The sequence below is a fragment of the Octopus sinensis genome, linkage group LG7 (genome assembly GCF_006345805.1).
Source record: "Octopus sinensis linkage group LG7, ASM634580v1, whole genome shotgun sequence".
NCBI classification, from domain to species: domain Eukaryota; kingdom Metazoa; phylum Mollusca; class Cephalopoda; order Octopoda; family Octopodidae; genus Octopus; species Octopus sinensis.
Window position 1 is genome coordinate 19,357,571 of NC_043003.1, and position 25,084 is coordinate 19,382,654.

Consider the following 25,084-nt stretch of genomic DNA (forward strand, 5'->3'; position numbering starts at 1 on the left):
CAACCATGGATTTACAGTATAGAATTGTGATGAACAATAACCATAAGAATACTAGGAGTTCTTCACTAATCTAAACAATATCATTAGCCTGGTGTGCCAACACAGAGCTTATGAAGTATTTTACCTGGATAATCCCTTATTGATAATCCCTTGCTATTAGCCACACACACGCACACACACACATCTTGGATTCACAAATGCAATGAAAAGTACTTAATACATCTTGTAGAATTTATTTATATATTCATAACAAAGGCTTCGTTCTATTGCTACTCTGAGTTTCTCATTTCTGTGTCAGTATTACAGATGTAAATGAGAAACTCAGAGTTGGAATTGGGTGAAGCCTCAACTTCAAATAAACAAAAATACATATACATTTATTCCAGCAGATGATGAGTCCAAAGAAGCTGTGTCCAACCACTTAGAATAAAGAACTCAAAAGCTGAGTCTGGGAGGAATAAATATTTAATCCATAATTGTTAGTTTGACAAAATATATTTCATTTCTTTTTTCTGCCTTTGACTCTTCAGAAAGATAATCAGATGATTATGGATTAAGAATTTACATATACATGTAAATATATATATATGTATGCATGTGTGTGTACATATATATATATATATATATATATATATATATAATAATAATATAATAATAATAATAATATGAGGGAATATTATTCCAAACTTATAGGGAAAAATTCAATTTAGAAATACTAAATCAAATTTCACAAAATATATATATTTATATAAATTTAAAAAAAACTACCTTTTATCGATTCAATAATGAAAAATTAAATTATACCATTTAGAAAAATTACATATTATAGAAAGATTAACTATAAGATAAAAAATATAACATTGATTAAGTAATGTGCAAAATAATAAATAAAATGTATATATTTTGTATATATACACAATATATATATAAACAAATATATATATATATACCAAATATATACGTTTTATTTATTATTTTGCACATTACTTAATCATTGTTATATTTTTTATCTTATAGTTAATCTTTCTATAATATGTAATTTTTCTAAATGGTATAATTTAATTTTTCATTATTGAATTGATAAAAGGTGTTTTTTTCTAATTTATATATATATATATACATACACATATATAGTTCTTAGATGAGAATCAGATATTCTCAGTATAGAATATACTTAGTAGTGCTCAAGAGATTTACACCTGAGCAGGTATAGAAGTAAATGTGGGGATAAGCTAGTTAGACTGGTCAATATATAAAGTATATTAAATACATGAAATACGAAAAAATGTATATGTCTCCAGTTGTAGAAACTCTGCCAGATCAGATTGGAGCCTGGTGCATGCAACCATCTGGTTCGCCAGTCCTCAGTCAAATCGTCTAACCCATGCTAGCATGAAAAGCGGACGTTAAACAACGATGATGATGATGATGATGATACAAAAAAGGTCCAACTTACACAGAATAGAAGTGATATTGAGAATTAAAGGGGTTGAAGAAAAGTATTACAAATTCAACCCCTTTCATTCTAGATATCATTTCTATTCTGTGTAAGTTGGCCCTTTTATGTATATAAACATACATACATTTTTTGTATCTCATATATCTAATATATTTTATATACTGATCTAACTTGTTTATCCCTACATTTACTTATGTATATATGTGTATATCTGTGTGTGTGTGTGTGTGTGTGTGTGCATGTGTGTGTGTGTGTGCATGTGTGTGTGTGTGTGTGCATGTGTGTGTGTGTGCATGTTTATTCTTATACAAGAATTTATATATATATACAGGTAGATATAGATATAAATATTTATACACACACCACACAAATAGGGAGAGATAAAATTTGGGGTTAATTCTTTTGTTAGAGGATTCTTCTGTGACATTTCTCCCCTAAAATTTATGGAGAATATGAAGAGGAAGATGAGGAACCACTGCTGCTGCCACTGCTGGATTTATGGTGGTGATGCTTCTTCTTTTTCTTGTGCTTGGATTTCTTGTGTTTCTAACAATAATTAAAATAAATAAAAAGAGAAACAATTAGCTGAATATGTTTACTGAATAAATAAACTTTTAATTTCTTCAACAACAACAACAACAACAACAACAACAACAACAACAACAACAACAACATCAGATTTCCCACAATGTCAAGGCAAGGAGATAGTAAGACATACACATCATCATCATTTAATGTCCATTTTCCATACTGGTATGGCTAGGCTGATTTGACTGAAAACTGGTAAGCTAGGGAGCTGCACCAGGTTCCTTCAGGCAGCTCAGCACCTTGACACAAATAAATATATTTCATACATTATATATACCTGTCTTTGTCATCATACATACATATATATATACATCTATATATATACAGAAAAAATTGAACAACCTAAACAAATATCATCTTCAGAGTCAGTGCAACAAGTTAGCTTAGTCTACTTGTATTAATAGAGAACTTAAAGAATATTTTACCTGGATTAATAATCCCTTAATAATTATTTATGTACATACATACACACACATATATATATATATATATATATATATATATATATATATATATATATGACATGGTGTTTGTTTTTAATGACTCATTCACTGTTCACTTTCTTCACATTATTCTCCATACTGTTGATGCACTTTTAGCTACTTTTTCCGATGTGTTGTAATGCACCTGAGCACTATATACAATAAGTTCATTATCGTTATTAATATTATTATTAAGGCGGTGAGCTAATAGAATCGTTAGCACGCTGCACAAAATGCTTAACTGTATTTCATCTGCCGCTATATTCTGAGTTCAAAATCCAGGTCGATTTTGCCTTTCATCCTTTCAGGGTCGATTAAATAAGAACCAGTTGTGCACTGGGGTCAATGTAATCAACTTAATCTCCCACCTCCCAAGCTGCTCTTGTTGCAAAATTTGAAATTATTATTATTATTATTATTATTATTATTATTATTATTATATGTTTGACTTTTGCTTTATATTTGTACAAGTTGGCTCCAAGTCTCACCCAGAGACCTCAAGAGGCAACAGGTTGGAAGTTTGTATTGTTGTTATGCCTAGTGTGCCATATATTTGGTTTTGTATTTAGTGTTGTACTAGTGAATGCCTAAAAAAAACCAAAAAAAAACCAAAAGTTATGTTTGTTTTAAAACTTGAGGTTACATAGAAAGTATGTTGCAAAGGATATGAGCAGTTCCCATGAGCCCTATCTTTTGAATTTCTGCCATTTTGGGGTTTCCTGGTATCTGAGTTAGGTAGCGATCAGCCCCTTTTGCTATCATTCCCAGGGCACCTATGACAGCAGGTATTGTTTTAGTCTTCAGGTTCCACATTTTGCTGATTTCTATTTCAAGATCTTTATATTTGCTCATTTTTTGGTAGGTCTTGACAGATACATTTATATCGATTTTGGGACAATGAGTAGGAATGTTCTTTGTTTGAAGTCTTTCAATATGATGTCTGGCCTATTTGCATCTATCTTTCTGTTAGTTTGAATGGGGAAGTTCCAGAGGAGTGAGATGTGGTCATTTTCAAGCACTGGAGGTGGTTTGTGTTCCCACCAGTTTTTTTCATGGGGCAAATCCAGGTTTTTGCAGATTACCCAGTGAATATATTGTGCAGCTTTATCATGCCTGTTGAGATACTCTGTAGGCGCTAGAAGACTGCACTTGGAAACAACATGATCAATGGTTTCATTTTGTTGTTGACATACACGACATGTTGGGTTACTGCCGTTCTTTAATATGTTGGCCTGGTAGTTCCTTGTTGGTAGGCATTGATCTTGAGCTGCTATGATAAACCCTTCTGTTTCAGATTTAAAGCCAGAGGCCATTAGCCATTGATGGGTCAGGGCTTTGTCAACATCTGCATTATTCGCTCTCTTTGGGTATTTATTATTATTATTATTATTATTATTATTACTATTATTATTATTATTGAGGCTGCGAGCTGGCAGAATTGTTAATCAGACTGGACTAAATGCTTAGTGGCATTTTGTCAGTTTTCACGTTCTGAGTTCAAATTCAGCTGAAGTCGACTTTGCCTTTCATCCTTTCAGTGTCAATTAAATAAGTACCAGTTGTGCACTGGGGTCAATGTAATCGACTTTACCTTTCATCCTTTTGGGGTCAATAAAATAAAACTTCTTTGTAGACGATATTTTGTGTGTGGTCGACACTAATTTTCAAATCGCTGGGGTCCGTTGCTCTACTCATAGCAACATATAACTGGCCATGTGTAAAATTCGGAGTGGATAAAACTATACCTACATGATCTAAAGTCTGGACCTGTGCTTTGTTTGCTTTGAATGAGAATACCAGTTTTATAGGAAACTGCACTTGTCCTGATTTTGGCGAGCTAGAGTGTTCCTTATCTGTTCTGAAGCTCTCACTTGAGGATTTTTGCGTGGTACTTGGCGAGCTAAAGTGTCCCAGCTCTGTTCCAAAGCTCTCACTTGAGGAATTCATCATCGTTTAACATCCGCCCTCCATGCTAGCATGGGTTGGATGATTTGACTGAGGACTGGTGAACAAGATGGCTGCACCAGGCTCCAATCTTGATCGATTGCACCAGGCTCCAATCTTGGTAGAGATTCTACAGCCGGATGCCCTTCTTAATGCCAACCACTCCGAGAGTGTAGTGGGTGCTTTTAAGTGCCACCAGCATGAGGGCCAGTCAGGCTATACTGGCAATGGCTATGCCCAAATGGTGTTTTTTTTTTACGTGCCACATGCACACTGGCACAAGTGCCAGTAAGGCGACACTGGTAACAAACATGCTCGAAAGGTGCTTTTTACATGCCACCGGCACGGACGCCAGTTAGCCGCTCTGGCAACAATCACACTTGGATGGTGCTCTTAGTGTTCCACTAGCACAGATGCCAGTCATCAAATTTGATTTCTCTGTTATTTGGTGAGCTAGTGTATCCCTGCTCTGTTCCGACGTTGTCACTTCTGTATCACAGTGAATTCTATGAGTTTCCATATCCTTATTCTGTTGGGCTTGTCTCTATTAACTGTTAGATTCTCTCTTACATTTTATAGCGGCAGCTTTCCTGATAGTCCTACTGATTCCTGATTTCCATTTCCAGGTCATATTGGCATGGAATGAAGGAAAATTTAATAAAGCATTACACAGCATTTTGCATACAATCATTATTGACAAACCTTGTAGTAGTCATACACCGATTAAAAATGAACCAAAGCCATCACAATCATTTGTTAATAAAGCTATCCAAAACTAACTTTCTTATATGGAAAAGTAAGTTGATTTACTTTCCTTTGCTTCTTTTATTAGGAGTTATCTTCCTTTAATTTTTGTTTACTTTTTTACGACCGTAATTTTTATTTACTTTTTTGTATGCCCATAAACTGAACAACTGCGCTCAATAGCCACTAAATAATCATACTTTTTCAAATATTTTCCGCTAAAAACCTGCCTGATTACCTCCTTGGTAATCCTGAAAAAAATTGTGACCATTGATCCAGACGTTTCACCATGAAGAGGGTACAGACAGACAGACTGACATAATACCCATTATAGTATGATGATTATTATGAAGATTATGACAATGATACTGACAACAACAATGACTGCAACAAAGCCAGCCACAGATTATGGAATAAAGAAAGATTCACTGGTTAAGCATCTTAACACTACACTACATTACGCCGTACCATGCCATACTTCACTCAGTAGCTAATCTCTCTATATATAAAGCTGAAGTTGTCTGTATGACAGGTTTGGTAGCTTTCAACTAACACTTTCTCCTCCAAGACCCTGCGGTGCAAGTTGACCAAAATTCAGAGTATGATAGAAGAAGGCTTGCTCTTCCTTCCGTAGAAGAAAAAATTCAAATCGGACCATGTTAACACCAAAAATTATTTACATCAAAAAGGTGCTTTTTTTTCTATGAAAATCCCTACTTTTTACGATTTTTTGACTGCTGTGTCGCCAATTTTTGGTGTATTTCAACCAGAAAAATGTTCACTTAAAGAGAATAACAAGCTACATAATGCAATATTTTTACTTTTCAAAAATTCCAATTCTAAAGGGTCGAAACAAACCCGAGCAATGCCGGGTGATAATGCTAGTAATGAATAAAGTTGACTACTTACATCTGAAGAACTCTTGGATTCTTTCTTATGTTTCTTTTTCTTCTTTTTGTGTGCCTTTTTGGCTTTTTTCTCCTGATGAAAGAAATTGAATTAAGGAAATTACATTCTAATAATTTGTTACACAACAATTTTAAGGAGGAGGGGTTAGACAATTACATTGACTCCTCAGTCCTTGACTGATACTTTAGTTTACTGCCTCCTGAAAAGAAGAAAGGCAAAGTTGGCCTTGGCAGAATTTGAACTTAGAATTTAAAGAACCAAAAGAGATGCTACTAAACATTTTCTCAGGTATGCTAATGACTCTACTAGCTCAGTATCTTAATAATAATTTTTTTTTTTTATGCACCCTTTTCAAGCCTAGCCAGGCTCATGGGCCCAGTTTCCCGGTTTCTATGGCATATATGTTCCCCCCAGCTGGATGGGATGCCAGTCCATTGCAGCGTTACTCAAGAAACAGGAAGAAAGAGAGAAAGTTGGGGTGAAAGAGTACAACAGGGGTTACCACCATCCCCTGCTGGAACCTTGTGGAGCTTTTTAGGTGTTTTCGCTCAATAAACACACAACGCCTGGTCTGGGAATCGAAACCACGATCCTCCGACCGTGAGTTCACTGCCCTAACCACTGGGCCATTGCGCCTCCACAATAATAATATATATATACTATATACATATATGTATATATATATATATATATATATATATATACACATACATATATATACATATATGTATATATATACATGCATATAAAACAATGATTATTTGCCAACTTAATGTGGTAGTCCTGTTTGGGGTAAATGCTACTGTTGTTTAGCTCCAGGAGACATCATCTCCAGCTGGCTATATGACACATGATCTGTGTCCTTATATTTTCAAACAGGGGAGATTAGAACCCCCACCCAGCACAAAGCCAAACAACAGTAACATTTGCTCTAAATAGGGCTGCCACATTAGTTTGATAATTAACTATTACTTTAAAGTGCTGCTATTGAATATCTCTCGTTGAGAGATTTGTGAACAACACTGTTTCTACATGCATATATATATATATATATATATATATACAAATAAATACATAAACACACACATATACAAACATATATGTATTTATACTTACACACACATATACACCACTATCCAAAAGTTTAAGATCACCTAAACTTATTATTCATACAAAATGGAAATAACAGACATTCTGGTGAAATATTTTATTTTATGTATAATTACATTCAATGAATCACACACACACACATATATAAAACTGCCTACAGTTTATAGATGGGTAATTAGTTTTCTTTGTACAAGATCAGATTGGAGCTTGGTGCAGCCTACTGGCTAGCCAGTCCCCGGTCAAACCATCCAACCCATGCCAGCATGGAAAACATATGTTAAATGATGATGATGATGAAGTATTCAGCTAAGTAAACAGCTTATTGGATTTTCCACGAAATCCATACACACTGATAGCAAAAGTACCATGCTAAATGACAAGTTGGTTTTTTCCACACATTTAGGTGTGGTGACACAAAGTGAATTACCTCATGGGTCAGAGCAAGGGATGGGCTAACACAGTGACAGTGACACATGGACACGATTTAGAAACGAATGACATTAAAATGTACCTGTGCCTATCTTATGGTCTAGACTACATAGAAACCTTTTGGCAAATCCTGTTGTGTCTGGGGAGAGTCATTTTCTCTTTGTGCCTTATAATTTAACACACTCATTGGTAAAATTTCCACTTATTTCTTATTTTTATTTTCCTAAAATTTTCATTGCGTCTTACAACCTTTTTGGTAAATCCTTCTTCCTCTGAACTATTGATCACCTATTTTCCCCCTCCAGTCCCTAATTTTGTAAAGTGGTGAAATGGAAATCCTTATAGCATCAAATAGAATCCTTTGCAGTATTCATCCTGGCTCTGAGTTCAAATCCTGCTGAGGTCAAATTTTCCTTTCATCCATTCAAGGGCTAGTCCAGTACTGAGGTTGCTTCTTTCTTTCTCTCTCTCTCTTTCTCTCTCTCACACACACACACACATTCTCTTGTAGAAATCAGTTACAGTTAGATCTGGAGAGGAATGGGCACTAACAGCTTTAACCTTTTAGAACTTAAACTGACTACATCTGGCTCAAATATTCAACCTATCTTTTTTATACATTCAACAGGCCAAATGCAGCCACTCAAGCCTACCTACAATGTCCTGCTAAAAGGAAACAATTACAACATTAAAATCTCAAAGATATGAGATAATGCATGATTAATTCAAAACATTGTGAATAAATAAGTGTTAAATTTGACAGAGTAATCTGAATGCTAAAGACATGATGAATTTCATGACAACATTCCTACAACTTAACCATTAGAAGGCTCAAGGAAAGAAGGATTAACTTGGTAACAGATCAATCTGACACAAACTATTCAAACTACATTCTGTTATTTATAGTTCACAGTCAACAAGGAAGTTGTAAAAAGCACCTAAACGTTGATATATATACAGAGAGAGAGGTTGGGAGGACAGCTATTAAAAGAACTATCAATTACAAATATTTCAGCAAAAACCTATCATAAAAAAAAATGTGTCAGTGGACATGTCACCAAACATTAATTTTGTGAGTAGGTGTGGCTGTGTGGTAAGAAGTTTGGTTGACAACCACATGGTTTCAGGTTCAATCCCACCATGTGGCATCTTGAGCAAGTGTCTTCTACTAAAGCCTCAGGCCAACCAAATCCTTGTGAATAAATTTGGCAGACAGAAACTGAAAGGAACCAGTCATATATATATATATATATATATATATATATATATATATATATATATATACACACACACATTCTTCTACTATTTTACTTGTATCAGTCATTTGACTGTGGCCATGCTGGAGCACCGCTTTTAGTTGAGCAAATCGACCCCAGGACTTATTCTTTCTAAGCCTAGTACTTATTCTATAGGTCTGTTTTGCTGAATCACTAAATTACAGGGACGTAAATACACCAGGATCGGTTGCCAAGCGATGTTGGTGGGGACAAACACAGACACACAAACATATACACACATACATACATATATATATATGTATATAAATATGCATGTATGTATGTATGTATGTATGTATGTATGTGTGTGTGTGTATATATATATATATAATATATATATATATATATATATATATATATATATATATATATAGTTAATCCAAACAGGAACAAAGAGAAAATACAACATCGCGAGGACGTGGAACAAGTATAGTGTTATTGGACGCTCATGAAAGGAAAGAAAGAAGGAGGATTTAACGTTTCGAGTGGAGCTCTTCGTCAGAAACATAGAAAAAGGAAAGGCCCAAGGAAAGGAAGACGGAGAAAGAAAATCGCCAACGATACACACGTGGTCACATATATATATATATCTCTTATATAAAATCTGTTCTGTCTGTCTGTGTGTGTGTGTGTGTGGCTTCTAGGATCTCGGGCTTCCTCCATCCAATTGTGCTTAAATTTGATATGTAGATACCGACGGTATCAGGGCATGTATAAGTCTTGAAAAAATTACAAAAATATCGATTCCAGGTGAGAACGCGATCGATAAAACCATGGGAAATCGTTTTTCTTTGGAATAGAAAAAAAGTCTATCGTTATTTCTTCTTTTGCTGGTGTCTCAAATTTAGGTTAAATCAGTGTTTCTCAAAGAGGAGGCCTATGGGACAGTCGGACAAGTTGTTTTGAGAAAATTTGGTTTAAATGTTTGACAACTCAGCACCGTCCATTGAAGGTGGGGACATTTTGCTCATATATATATATATGTCTGACAGGCTTATTTCAGTTTCTGTTGACCAAATCCAGTCACAAGGCTTTGGTCAGCCTGAGGCTATAGTAGAAGACACTTGCCCAAAGTGCTACACAATGGGACGGAACCCAGAACCTTGTGGTTGGGAAGCAAGCTACTTTCCACACAGCCATTCCTGCGCCTATATGCTCAAATGGTGTTTTTTACGTGTCACCTGCAACGTTCGAATGTTTTTTCATGTGCCACCGGCACAGAAGCCAGTCAGCTGCTCTGGCAACAATCATGCTCGGATGGTGCTCTTAGCGCTCTACTGGTACGAGTGCCAGTCATCGAATTTGATTCAATTTTGATTTCACTTGCCTCAACAGGTCTTCATAAGCAGAGTTTAGTGTCCAATGAAGGAAAGGTAAGCATAAGTGGGCTGCTTACACCCCTGGCATAGGCCACGGGTTATGGTCTCACTTGGCTTGCTGGGTCTTCTCATGCACTGCATATTTCCAAAGGTCTCAGTCACTAGTCATTGCCTTGGTGAGGCCTAATGTTCGAAGGTTGTGCTTCACTACCTCATCCCAGGTCTTCCTGGGTCTACCTTTTTCCACAGGTTCCCTGTGAAAGCACGTGATAAAAATAAGGCTACTGAATAATAATAATAATAATAACAATGATAATAATAAATACCCTAATGCAGTACCAGGCAGTGGCTCTCGTGGCTTCTGATCTTAACTGATTGGAAGTGTTATCATGTACATTGTTTTGTCTTGGTATAAAAGATGGGCTACAGCAAATATTCTGCTCAATAGCACAGATTTACTTGTCAGTTGTTTGACTTTAAGCAGTTGAGCATGTCCCTTGGTGGCTGATGATATGTACATCTCTGATCACAAGCAGAAGTAGTGGGGGGGGGGCATCACACCCACGTGTTGAGAGGAATTCTTTGGGGTTTGAATAATTCACCTCTGGAAACATGGGCGTTTTGTTCATCATCCTTAAACAAACCTTATTCAGGGACCTTTTGAGTGGGATGGGCAACCGGACCTGAAGAAAATTCTAACTGGGCCCTACCTGCAAGGTCATGCGCTGTTTATCTTGATATGAAATCACCATGTCGCGCACATATGGTTGTGATGCATGTGCCTGGTGTACCCTTATCAGACAGGTAGTCATGATGGGTATATTGGGCTTTGTATAGTTGTACCCCAGTGTCACTTTGATGGCATGCGCTGCTCTCTCTCAATAATAATAATTATAATAATAATAATAATAATAATAATCATAATAATAATAATAATAATAATATACCTTCTTTCTAAGTTTCTTTTCTTCATGCGATAGGTGAGATTTTTCTGAACCCTGTTTGCCTTCATCTGCATCTGGAATAAGGCTGTAAGATTTGCCATTCACACTGAAACAGTCTTTGGAAAAATGACCTGCAAAAAGAATTTACAAATTAACTACATTAATCTCTTAATAACATGAAGATTTACAAGCCAGTGAGAGGACAGACAGAACTCTCTATGTGGTTGCTCAACTTGCTAGAAACAGCAACCAAATGTCCCTTTAATTACACTATACCATCTTCAAAAAGGAAAAGACCAATTAAACATTATAGTCGTAGATATACAAAAAATTAGTGTAGGAATGGCTGAAATATATTTAACCCTAGGTCTGCTTGATCATGACTGTCCTAGGACTCTATTTTTTTTACCTTTTACTCATTTCAGTTGAAGGGTTTAGTCAAACAAATCAATCCCAGAACTTATTTTAGTCCAGTATTTATTGGTTACTGACACACTGAGATGCCAATATCCAGCAACTGACCATGTCTAGCCAATCCACGCAGCTGGCAAAAATAAGTAATCCTGAGATGGACTGGCACACCATTCCAGGAGAGAATATGTATGCCACAGACTCTGGGAAACTGGCCTTATGAGCTTATGGCTCAGAAAGGGCCTTTGATCTCTTTTTTTTTTAAACAAGTAATTGTGGACCTGAGCACTTTATACAATGAGCTCATTAGTATTATAAACAAAGTAGCTGCACACATGACTGTGTGGTAAGAAGTTTGCTTCCCAACCACATGGTTCCAGGTTCAATCCCACTGCATGATATCCTGGACAAGTGTCTTCTACTATAGCCTCAGGCTGACCAAAGCCTTGTGAGTGAATTTGGTAGATAGAAACTGAAAAAGCCCATCGTGTGTGTTCGTGTTTGACCCCACACTACTGCTTGACAACTACTGTTGGTGTGTAGATTTAGTGAACAGAAACTAAAAGAAGCCCACTATATATGAGTGTGTGTGTGTGTGTGCGTGTGTGTGTGTCTTTGTATTTGCTCCCCCACCCACTGCTTGACAGCCAGTGTTGGTGTGTTAACATCTCCGTAACTTAGTGGTTTGGCAAAAGAGAACAATAAAATAAGTACCAGGCTTAAAAAAATAGTTTGAGGGTTGATTCAATCAACTAAAAATTCTTCAGGGCTGTGCCCCAGCATGGCCATAGTCTAATGAATGAAATTAATAAAAGATAAGGACAAAAGAGTAATTTTAAGAGCTTTGAATGTCGTTCCTCTTTATTTGTCACCATTAACACCATTGAAAGAGGTATACACACCACATCATCATCATCATCATTTAACGTCATCTTTCCATACTAGCATGGGTTGGACGATTTGACTGAGGTCTGGCGAATCAGATGGCTGCACCAGGTTCCAATCTGATCTAGCAGAGTTTCTACAGCTGGATGCCTCTCCTAACGCCAACCACTCCAAGAGTGTAGTGGGTGCTTTTACATGCCACCGGCACGATGGCCAGTCAGGCGGTACTGGCAATGGCCATGCTCAAATGGTGTTTTTACGTGCCATCTGTACAGGAGCCAGTCCGGTGGCACTGACTTTATACGATTTATACTCATGAAAGAAACCTACCTGAAAGAAATGTAGTTAAAAAGAACATGATACTATTGTGTAATTATAACTTACCATATGCACCACATTTTTTACATGTTGTATCATAGACTGCACCGAGTTCAATTTTCTGAATCTCTCGCTTGAAACCCTTCTTTTGTTTCCGTTGATCAATGCTGGAAATAAAAAATATACACAGAAATATAGATATTAGTTAAAATAAAATTTAAAAAAAAAAAAAGTAAATTAGGCGTAGGAGTGGCTATATGGCAAGTAGCTTGCTTACAAACTACATGGTTCTGGGTTCAGTCCCACTGTGTGGCACCTTGGGCAAGTGTCTTCTACTATAGACTTGGGCCGACCAAAGCCTTGTGAATGGATTTAGTAGACGGAAACCGAAAGAAGCCCGTCGTATATATGTATGTGTGTGTATATGTTTGTGTCTGTGTTTGTCCCCCCAGGATCACTTGACAACCGATGCTGGTGTGTTTACGTCCCCATAACTTAGCGGTTCGGCAAAAGAGATCGATAGAATAAGTACTAGGCTTACAAAGAATAAGTCTTGGGGTCGATTTGTTTGACTAAAGGCGGTGCTCCAGCATGGCCACAGTCAAACGACTGAAACAAGTAAAAGAATATTAAAGTTAGCTAATTCTGTCAGTAGTTCCACATTTGAAAATGGCATTTTGCTTCCTATAGAGTGTTGGCCACTGATGACTTTTCTCCCCTGTTCCTGACTCTAGGATCAGTCGGATCCCTGCTTTTACAGTTGCCTTTCAGATTTTGCAGCACTGCATCATGTGTTTCCCTGAGGGTTGGCCTTCCTCTCCCAGGTCTTGTTGGTTTTGAATTGTCATCAATGCTCCTGAAACTTTACTTTTTTTCAAGGTAGGGGGTGTTAGCTTTATACAAACCCAATTTTCTTCTGGGAAGAGATGGTCCACATTAGTCTGGTCTCTGCCCTTTCACCTGTCCAGCAAGGTGAAGTTCTCAGGGTCGGTGAGACACTGCAACAAGGACTGGACCTAAGATGGACATTTCAAAATGGATAACATAAAAGTAAGAAGTAACTATTCATTAAGAATATTGTTACAAAATCTCTTATAGTCATCATCATCATCATCGTTTAATGTCCGCTCTCCATGCTAGCATGGGTTGGACGGTTCAACTGGGGTCTGGGAAGCCAGAAAGCTGCACCAGGCCCAGTCTGATCTGGCAGTGTTTTTACAGCTGGATGCCCTTCCTAACGCCAACTACTCCATGAGTGTGGTGGGTGCTTTTTACGTGCCACCGGCACAGGTGCCAGACGAGGCTGGCAAACGGCCGATCGGATAGTGCTTTTTACATGCCACTGGCACAGAGGCCAGACGAGGCTGGCAACGGCCACGATCGGATGGTGCTTTTTATAAAAAATATCCAGTCACCTGATGGTAGATTCTTGCGAATGATGAGTTTTAATATGGGACCTCAATAATTAGAACCAGGAGCTAAATGCACCAGCATGACCAACAGAGAATAAGGGAGACCCTGGTTTGATGTTAAAATACTGCAGCTGCTTGTTTATTACTACATCATCCAGGATCAATACTGCAAGCTAACAAAATATTTATTTATACACTGCTCTCACTTTTTTTCCAACTGTAAACTAGTATCCTTATGGTACCTATTTACAGGTAGGTCAACACATTCAGAGGTGATTAAATGTCTTCTTTATGAACACAGTGATGATGCTGGGAGATGAACTATCAGCCCTTCAGTTCAGGGTTGCACCAGATTCCATAGTCTGTTTTGCCTTGATTTCCACAACTGGATGCCCTTCCTATAACCAACCACTTTACAGATGTACTGGGTGCTTTTTACATGGCACCAGCACCATTGCTTTTTATGTGGTACCTTGGCTTTAGGGTCTCAATTCTGGTGCAGTGGGTGGGTCATGTAATATTTAAAGCAACTTTGCATATAGGGCCAGGGGTGATTTTCTGAGGGGTTTTTTTTTTTTTTGAGGATAAGTGTATCTTATATGCCATCAAATACAGAAACCACTCATCATGCAATGTGCTTTATGACAAAAACAACACTGAAGCATTTCTGAAAATAAAAACAAATGAATCATTTACATTTAAGAAATCCTCTTACCTCACTTGTATATTGTTTGGATCCATATCTTTTCCACTGGTTTGATCCACACATTTCATTGAAAGACTAATTTTGCCTTCATCCTGCAAAATATCCAATAACAAACTATCAAAATAAAATAACAAACTACAGAAAGATTATTTTATATATTTAATATATAAGCTTCAAGGTGAGTTTAGCATTTCTTTATGAGCTTATCCATTTTCAGACTCAGCATCTTTTTTTTTCTTAGTCATAATCTCTCAGTTCACTGGAATAATCTTCTGTTACATTCTCCAAGAAGATACATAACTTTAAAAATTTTCAGTTTTATAATTGTGTGACCCCCTTCGGTCATGAATGACCATGGGATTGCACCTAGAACGTTACCTTCCTAGGCACAAGTCTGGGCAAGGTTGTTTATGGAAGGCCAGCAGTCACCCAAGCATACCAGCCTCTTCTCTCCACGCCACCGATACAGCTTGGCACCAGTGACGTCGCAGCTCATTTACTAACATGCAAGTGGCTGAGCACTCCACAGACATGTGTACCCTTAACGTACTTCTCGGGGAGATTCAGTGTGACACAGAGTGTGACAAGGCTGGCCCTTTGAAATACAGGTACAAGAGAAACAAAGAAAGAGTGAGAGAAAGTTGTGGTGAAAGTGTACAGCAGGGTTCACCACCACCCCTGCCAGATCCTTGTGGAGCTTTAGGTGTTTTCGCTCAATAAACACTCACAACACCCGGTCTGGGAATCGAAACTGCGATCCTACGACCGCAAGTCCGCTGCCCTAACCACTGGGCCATTGCGCCTCCACCAGTTTTATAATAGGGATAAAATAACATAGCATATAGACTAGAAATTAGCAAAAGGACTCTCCAAAGATACAACAGAGAATAAATTGGTTTTTTTTTACTTACTGTGATTGCAATGACTTTACAGTATACTCTCTCACGAACACTAAGCACTTCAGAAGGATCATCCACATGAGAGTTGGACATTTGGGATTTATGGACCAAACCTGTCATAATAAACAGAGAAATGTATCAAAGTCTGTTGTAAAACCCAACATGCAAATATTATTCAAGTTCAAATACCTAACTGAGTTTTGTTTAGTAATTACCATGTTGAAAAATTTTCAGACTTTTAACATTGTAAGTAACATTTTTTGTAGTCTCAATGTATCTTTGCTTGAAGAACATATATGGTGAAAGAGTGTGAGGAAGTTTTAAATCATCACCATCACCATCATCATCATCATACAATTTAATGTTTGCTTTTCCATGGCTGCATGAGTCAGACAGAATTCATTGAGGTTGATTTTCTATGGCTGGGTGTCCTTCCAGTTACCAATATTCACTCGTTTCCATACAGGGTAATATTTTTCCCCAAGGCCTGACATGTTTCCATGGAAGATTGGAAATGCTTGGATGATGGTAACACTCATTTACAACTATCATGCGATGCCAAGACAAAGAGACACAACCACATGCAAATATTCATCATCATCATCATCGTTTAACGTCCATTTTCCGGGGTCTGGGAAGCCAGGAGGCTGCACCAGGCTCCAGTCTGACCTGGCAGTGTTTCTACAGCTGGATGCCCTTCCTAATGCCAACCACTCCGTGAGTGTAGTGGGTGGTTTTTACGTACCAGGAGATGCTGGCAGCAGCCACAATCGGTTGGTGCTTTTTACGTGCCACCGGCATAGAAGCCAGTCATGGCGGCACTGTCATCGGCCACGTTCGGATGGTGCTTTTTACATGCCACCGGCACAGGTATCACAACTACAATTTCTATTTGATATTTATTTTGATGTTGATGTACTTGACTCAATAGGTCTCCTCACACACAGCAGAAAAAACAAGTTCCCATGCCGGGAATCGAACCTGGGTTGCCTGGGTGAAAGCCAGGAATCCTAACCACTAGACTATATACATAAATACATAAATATATCTAATGTACAATATATGGATTTAACCAACCCTGTAGTACCTATAAAAAAAAAAGCTCCTTTAATGGGTCAGGCTACAAAGCACATAGTAAACCAAAACAAAACTGTAATGCAGTTGAAATCCAATTGATAATGATTATATCATTAGGAGTGTATAAAATGTGTTTGTGTGTGATGGTATATTGAATTGATCCCAATATATGAGTGATGCTTGCTTAATGGAAAAAAAAAAAGGATGATTTTCAGGAATCTATCAAGTTCTAGACAAAATGGAGCCTAGGCAGGTCTCTGGCTGGCCAGCTCCAGTCAAACCATCCACCCCATGCCAGTAGAGAGAATTGATGTTAAGTGACGAAAATGATGACGATGATGAGAAAAAAGACACAGTGCTTTTCCTAAATAACAGGGAAAAAAAAATTGATTTCCTTTTCCTAATTGTTTGAACCTGTTGCAGGATTGTAGCAAATTGTAACTCTTACTTAGTATGTCAATTTAACAACCGTAAATCCGAGTGTAATCCGCATTTTTTTCCCAAAATTTAACGATTAAAATCCCTTGTGCGTGATATATACGAGGTTAAAAATAAAAAAATTATTTTCTAAGCAATATCCAAGTCTCTATTTGCTGTCCGGCAATGTTTATTCAGATGCATTTTGTGATGTCGGGCGCAAAAATACCTTAAGCTAAACCTGAAAGCAATGAAGTCATAAAAGAATCATCCATAACTTGCAGTAAGCAACATTTATTAAACGTTATTACTGTTATTTCTTTATTTTCTGCAAACAAAATGCACAAAAAGGCTACATGTTTGCATTATGTTATATATACAATAATAATAAAGGACATTACCGTATACATTTTTACAAACCAAGGACGTTATATAGACGTCCTTGACTCAAGTTAGAGAAGGGGTGTGTATTATACACAAGGTTTAGGTACAGCCCCCTAAAAATCCTCTGCATATTATACTCAAGGGCAGACTATACTTGTGGATTTACGGTATGTACTTCTTAGACATTTAAGTCTGAAGAAACCTTATACTCTATTTCAAAATTAGTAGGTATTTTTAAATGATTTTTATCTAAGTCTACACTGCATCTGTGGGATAAATCACTGACAAGACCATCCCTTTACAATCCACTCAATATACATTAAATGTGAAAGCATCCCAGTTGCTTCAAACTAACAAGGTCGTTTTTAATGTTGGAACTCGAAGAAGATATGACTATAAATAATGGCGTGTAGAATGTTATGCCTCGTGGCAGGCCCTGCACCAGATGACTGGCCGTGATTGGGGAAGATCTCCAGAGGCTTGACATCACCTTGGAGGATGCAGAGGGGCTGGCATGGGACCACCAGTGGTGGAGAGCACTGGACGACCTGGTCGGCTTTACACGTAATGTCTCTGGAGCCACTAACCTGGGGTGACCCCCAGTCCCATCAAGCAAGAGCTTGAAGCAGCAGCAGAAGCAGAATATTGGGTAAAAAAAAAAAACTCCTTGGATGGAAAAAGTCAAATGCTGTCTGTGGGACTTGAACCCATATCTTCTGTAAACACGACAGACGTTCTACAGCTATGCATTCAAGAGTAACATTAACTGCACCTATTCCAATGAATTTGGAAGGAATGCAAAGGCTATGCTCGCACCCTCTTCCTCCAGACCAAGAAAAAAAAAACATCGAAAGTAAATCGTCTGCATCAGTGAAATATTGAATGCGTAAACGGAAAGTATGGACCAAGGGAGTTAACTTTTTATTGTAATTTTAGTTTGAACTTAGTCCACAGCAGTTGTCTCCCTTATTGAAGACGAAGTAATGAAACCCCAAACAAAAATTGATCAAGTTCTTTTTAGATTGCTTGTTACCGTTTCTCTATTTTATTTTATAATTTAGTTAGAGAATGAGTGGTGCACATGATCTAGGGTCACCCAGAAAGATGAAGTTGGTGAAATATCTACAAGGAAAACATGAGTGAAGAAGGAAACAGTTCGTGCATTTATTTAAGGACCTGGTAGTAATAATAAACAGACTGGCATGTTAGGTCTAGCATAATAGATGTAAGACAGACAAGCTTCTTTAACCACAAGATCACGCTCGCTTGTGCTGGAGGAACTTATTTTTATTAAAACACAGCCATAAGAAATGCTTAAGAAAAAAGGGGGGGAAAAAATGAATTTATGAATAACAGTCTGTAACAAATTTGCGTTAAAAAATGTTATTACCTTGCTTTCTGTATCCAGGTAACTGGATAAATGCTCCATAATTTGTAACACTCGCAACCTGTGAAGACAGAAATTGTTAAATAATAATCCTTTCTATTATAGGCACAAGGCCTGAAATTTTGAAGGAGTGGAGGAGAGTTAGTTGATTACATTGACCCCAGTACTTGACCGGTACTTATTTCATAAGGCGGCGAGCTGGCAGAAACGTTAGCACGCCGGGCGGAATGCTTAGCGGTATTTCGTCTGCGTTACGTTGTGAGTTCAAATTCCGCCGAGGTCGACTTTGCCTTTAATCCTTTCGGGGTCGATAAATTAAGTACCAGTTACGCACTGGGGTCGATGTAATCGACTTAATACCTATGTCTGTCCGCTCTGTGTTTAGCCCCTTGTGGGTAGTAAAGAAATAGGTACTTATTTCATTGACCCTGAACGGATGAAAGGCAAAGTTGACCTTGGTGGAATTTGATAGATGGAATGCTGTTAAGCATTTTGTCCAGCTTGCTAATGGTTCTATCAGCTTAGGGAGGGAGTAAGTCAATTACATCGACCCCAGTGCTCAACTGGTAAATATTTTATTGACTCCAAAAGGATGAAAGGCAAAGTTGACCTCAGAACACAAAGACAGGCGAAGTGCCACTAAGCATTTTGCCCCATGTGCTAATGATTCTGCCAGCTCACTGCCTTAATAATAATTTCTACTATAGGCACAAGGCCTGAAATATGGTGGGGGAGGGGACTAGTTGATTACATCAATGTCAGTGTTTCACTGGTACTCAATCTATTGATACCTGAAAGGATGAAAGGCGAAGTTGACCGTGGTGGAATTTGAACTCAGAACATGAAGATGGACGAGATGAGGAATTATGTACATTATTTACATTAGACAGATATTTGTCCTCATCTTGTTTGTTGTTAACACAACTTTCGGCTGATATACCCTCCAGCCTTCTTCAGGTGTCTTGGGGAAATTTTGAACCTGGGTTCTCATTCCTAAAGTATTTTTCAATGTTCTCATTCCTAAGGTATTTTTCAAACAAAAAATTTTTTAAATGTACAGGCAAGACGATCCTGATAGGAATACCTTTGATTAAAGTTCTGTTTGATCAGCACTGTCCCGGAAGTAAACAATGATGACTTAGAAGGAGTACCCAAAGGAGTACAAGAAAAAACAAAAAAACAAGAAATGTTTTAAGTCCGAGTTCCCTGCTAAAGCAGAGGTTAGCCTTGCAGATTCCATAACAGACAAACTGAATTTATTATGGTTCTTTTTACTGAGGCACTGCTTTATGGCCAGATGCCCTTCCTTTTCCCAATTCCTTATTCATTTCTAATCTTCCATGAAAACATGTCTGGTTATGGGGAAATCTTAATTTACTTGAAGATAGGTGAGATTTGGCAACAGACAAGGCATCCAGCTGTAGAAAATTTGCATCAATTTGCTGAAGCAGGTTTTCTACAGTCAGACAGCTTTCCTATTGCTAACTCTCACTTGTTTCCAAGCAAGTTAATATTTCTCCATAGCCAGACATATTTTTTATGGAAGGACCAATATGAATTGTATGATAGTCATCATCATTTAACGTCGGTTTTCCATGCTAGCATGGGTTGGCCAGCTTGACAGGAGTTGGAAAGCCAGCAGACAGCACTAAGATTCACTGTCTGCTTTGACATGTTTCTTTTTATGGTTCAATGCCCTTCCTAGTGCCAACCACTTTACAGATTGTATAGACAGCTCTTTTACAACAAGATACCCTTCCTAATGTCAACTACTTTACAGAGTGGACTAGATGCGGATCTTTACCTTTTGACTGATAGATTTAAAAAATAATTTTTTGTAGCTAAACACTTTCAAACTTCGTATACTGGTAGAGTGTGTCACATAAAACATTTTTTACTCTTGGTGTTGTATTTTGGAAGTTATTTCTTGTTAAAGTTGTTGTATTTCGGTAATTTCAACCAATCAATGACATGTATTCAGCTGAATAAAATTACTGCTGTTGTTTGTCAACAATATAACTTCCAAATATCCTTTGAGAGGGAAGAGCACTAGAGGAAGTTGCTTTCTGCTTGGTGATGATAGAAATAGAGTATGACGGAAGCAGGTGTTTGCTGTAAAGGAGACACATGGTTACCACAGCTGCAGAGAGAGAGAAAGAGAGAGGGGGAGAGAGAAAGCGAGAGAGGGAGGAAGGGAGAGAAAGAGAGTGATCATGAATGAGAGAAAGCAAGAGTGGAAGAGAATGAGTAAGAGAGATGGTGGCAATGTGGCCAGGACATACTCTCAAGGTACAGATAAGAATATAAATTGGATGATAGAGCATTGCAAAGGGTGAATGAATAGGGAGTTCATGTGAATGCAAAAAAAATGGGGAAGGGAGAGAATGCAGTGATGGTGAAACTTGGATATATATATATAGAAGTGGGGTGGGGAACAACAGGACAGTAATGATAGAGTGGGCAGGGCAGTGAGGACAGAATTGGACTGCAGGAGTGGGGAGGGAAAAATAAGTAAAGTGTGCAGAAAAAAAGAGGAAATGTGATGAAGAGCAGAGGGGAGAAGTAGTTTGATTTCATGGGTTAGGGTCTGTGAAAAAATTTTTTTTAACGTGATATTCATTTACAATCATCACATGATGTAGCAAGGTTTCACACAAACACTCACATTCACATATATTTATAAATACACAACAGGCTTCTTTCAGTTTCTTATTTCTTTATTGCCCACAAGGGGCTAAACATAGAGGGGACAAACAAGGGCAGACAAAGGGATTAAGTCAATTACATTGACCCCCAGTGCGTAACTGGTACTTAATCTATCGACCCCCGAAAGGATGAAAGGCAAAGTCGACCTCAGCGGAATTTGAACTCAGAACGTGCAGGCGAAATACTTATTTCTTTACTGCTCACAAGGGGCTACACACAGAGGGGACAAACAAGGACAAATGGATTAAGTTGACTGTATCAACCGCAGTGCATCACTGGTACTTAATTTATCAACCCCGAAAGGATGAAAGGAAAGTCGACCTCGGCGGAATTTGAACTCAGAACGTAACGGCAGACGAAATATTGCTAGGCATTTTGCCCGGCATTCTAACATTTCTGCCAGCTTACCGCCTTGTGCTTCTTTCAGTTTCTGTCTACCAAATCCACCCATAAAGCTTTGGTCAGCCTGGGGTTAGCTAGAGTAGGAAACACTTCTCAAGGTGCCATGCAATGGAACTAAACCCAAGACCACATTGTTAAGAAGGAAACTTCTTAACCACACAACCATGTCTGTGCATAGACATAGTTTAAAAGAGTAGGCGAAAAGAAAGAGCATTGTAGTCCTACATTGAGGAAAATTACAAATCCAAAAATTCTAGGAGTATCATTTTTGTATGCTACCTAGGTGTGGAGGCACGTGGCTTAATGGTTAGAATGTCAGTATCATGATCGTAAGATTGTGGTTTCGAATCCTGGACCAGGCGACACGTTGTGTTCTTGAGCAAAACACTTCATTTCACATTACTCCAGTCCACTCAGCTGGCAAAAATGAGTAACGCTAATTTGGTTGATCTGCTGCACTTTGCCGTCAAATCTACTTCAGTTTTCACCGTAATGTCTTAAAACCGTACATAAGGAAATATGGATAAAATAAGCCTTAATATACTAGAAAACAAGAGATGATTATCACTGCTGGAACGACGATCAAATGGCGAATATTAGACGCGCATTAACGATAAAATAAGTATTTGTTCTTGTTTTTGTCTAACCCCCGGTCAACCCCGACCGATTATACCTGTGAGCAAAGACATTTCAGTGGTGACTAACACGTCTTTTTTCTCCCGTGTACAGGATCCCAGTACCAGGGTCATCTTAGTAGTATTATAGGCTCTGAACAAATCAACGCCTTGGACCCTATAGTATTTATTTACAAACAACAAGCCACAGTATACACTGATCAGATTTGAGCTCCTGGACCCGTAAGGGCCCTTGACAACTGTCCAGTGTACCAATGCCTTAAGTCAGTACTGCCATAATATTCAATGCGTTCTTTTTAAAATGTGATTTGAGAGTGATTTAATAGTTATTTCTAGTAGGTGGAGCGACCAAGTAGGGGCTTCTGTGTTGGTTGGAAATAAGTACTAGTCATGTAGCTGCGTAGATTTAGTCGATTTTACGTTTAGAAATAAAGATTCCTGGTTCAAAATCAAGCTTACCCCCCCCCCAAAAAAATATATATATTCTGGCATGAGATATCTAATGACGACGGGGTACCAAATTAAATCAAAACACGGCATAAATGTATATATACACTTAGAAGATGAGGCTAAGACAGCAGGAAAATTATCGTCGTAACAGCAATAACAGACATTTAATATTGTCATCTAACATGTATCCATATAAGGAGGGAATGGAACTTGGCCACAGTTTGGGGGGCGGTGGAATAGATTAAGTTGATTACATAGACCTAATTGATCATTGGTACGTATTGTATCGATCCTGGAATAATAAAAGGCTAAAATGACATTGATAGTATTTGAACTCAAAGCATAAAGAGCTGTTAAAAATGTATTCGAAATAATTACAATATGCATTGCTCGTATTTATAAATAGGTACGGCATGTTCGTTAAATGTCATCATATATTATATATTATGTATACAAATGTCATCAGTGTATGTATAGGTGAATGCAATTAGTGACAAGCTGTATCAAAGCCAAAATGTTGCTAGAGAAAAATCAAAACATCTAGAACGGCGACATAAATCGTGTTACGCAGAGAAATGAATTTACCGTTATCCCTTCAACAGAATTTAGATAACTTTGTTTTTTTTAGCATAAAGAAACGTGATTAAATAACACGTTAACTCAGGTAGGTTGCAAACGTAATCAAAATTCTACCAGATAACAAAGACAGAGAGACGATAAATTTTAATAAAGGGTCTAATGTTTTATAAGAGAGGCGGGAATAATATTGTGCGAGATAGATATGATACTAACGACGTAAGCGAAGTTAGATGGCAACAATTGAGACTCGAAACCGAGTCGCAGCCTTCTTTGACCTACAAACATCAACTGTCATTTCGTTGTTATTATGTCTATTGTGCACACCAATAAAGTGTACTTTATACATACAGGAAGCTCCCGCTTTGACGATATATATATATACGTATATTCGATTACATGTAATTAGAAAAAGGTGAATAACTGTTTTATACTTCTCCGCGGAATATTGTATTTATTTTCGGTGGCTCTTCATCGTCTCTTCTGTAACGTTTTGATGATGAAGCTTCAGAAGAATCACGGTCGAAACTCGAGCGCTTCGACATGATTTTCAGGTTGTAAATGGATAAACAAACCAACGTGACAAATCAACTAATTCTTACCAGAAGCTGGTTAAAATTTGTTTCAAACTAAGAAGAACGAATTAAGGGGCATTAACTCTTTATTGACTACGTGTAAAATCTCAATCTAAGAAAAATTATGACCTTCGTCTACAATAATGGTAATATCAGGTGTTGTTAGTAAGGTCGGTTACTATAAGGAGGAAAAAAAAACTGGGCAGACTTGGATCTTTTCCTTTTGAAAGCCAGATTTTCCTAGTTAACTAAACAATTTGAAACTTCGTATACTGGTAGAATGTGTCAAAAGAAAACATAATTGTAAACCAAAATGAAAACGGAATTGTAATTTTTAAGTTCAACGTTGTTTAAAAATTGGAATTTTAACCAATGATATTCTTTCGGATTAAATGAGAATTACAAGTATTTCAGAATGTGAAATACAATAAAATTAGGTAGATGTACTTGCATTGCAAGTGATTTGATCTGAGATCGTGTGCTGAAACGAAAACAATTGCAGCGTGGAAGGTGTTTGTAAGCCATTTAAGAAACACACAAAAGCCGTTCGATTCACTTCAACATTTAAGTTTAATTTGTCAAAATATTTTCGTCGCTTTAAGACCGCGACCTGTTGTCTTAAAGCGACGAAAATATTTT

General features: G+C 37.6%; 1 protein-coding gene across 2 annotated transcripts; it reads right to left on the reverse strand.

Moving 5' to 3' along the window:
- Window positions 1-1,593: 1,593 nt before the first annotated feature.
- LOC115214110 (nucleolar protein of 40 kDa) lies at window positions 1,594-24,499 on the reverse strand. Of its 2 annotated transcripts, none has more exons than XM_029783167.2 (8): window positions 24,305-24,498; window positions 19,105-19,162; window positions 15,849-15,949; window positions 14,947-15,029; window positions 12,886-12,986; window positions 11,209-11,336; window positions 6,127-6,198; window positions 1,594-2,005 (listed from the first exon to the last, which is right to left on the reverse strand). In XM_029783167.2, exons 1-8 carry the CDS (start codon window positions 24,413-24,415, stop codon window positions 1,901-1,903), a joined length of 759 nt encoding a protein of 252 aa, XP_029639027.1. In that variant the 5' UTR covers window positions 24,416-24,498; the 3' UTR covers window positions 1,594-1,900. The 2 variants fall into 2 exon arrangements, with proteins under 2 accessions (XP_029639027.1, XP_036360482.1); XM_036504589.1 differs by lacking the exon at window positions 1,594-2,005 and adding an exon at window positions 5,682-5,712 and having other exon boundaries at window positions 6,104-6,198; window positions 24,305-24,499.
- Window positions 24,500-25,084: the final 585 nt, after the last annotated feature.

Excerpts from the sequence above, each read along its gene's own strand:
- LOC115214110 (XM_029783167.2), bottom strand. The coding sequence starts at position 24,415 with ATGTCGAAGCGCTCGAGTTTCGACCGTGATTCTTCTGAAGCTTCATCA. Across the intron at positions 15,950-19,104 it reads ACCTGGATACAGAAAGCAAG|GTTTGGTCCATAAATCCCAA; the intron begins GTAATAACATTT and ends TTATTATGACAG. Across the intron at positions 6,199-11,208 it reads AAAAGAAACTTAGAAAGAAG|GAGAAAAAAGCCAAAAAGGC; the intron begins GTATATTATTAT and ends TTCTTTCATCAG.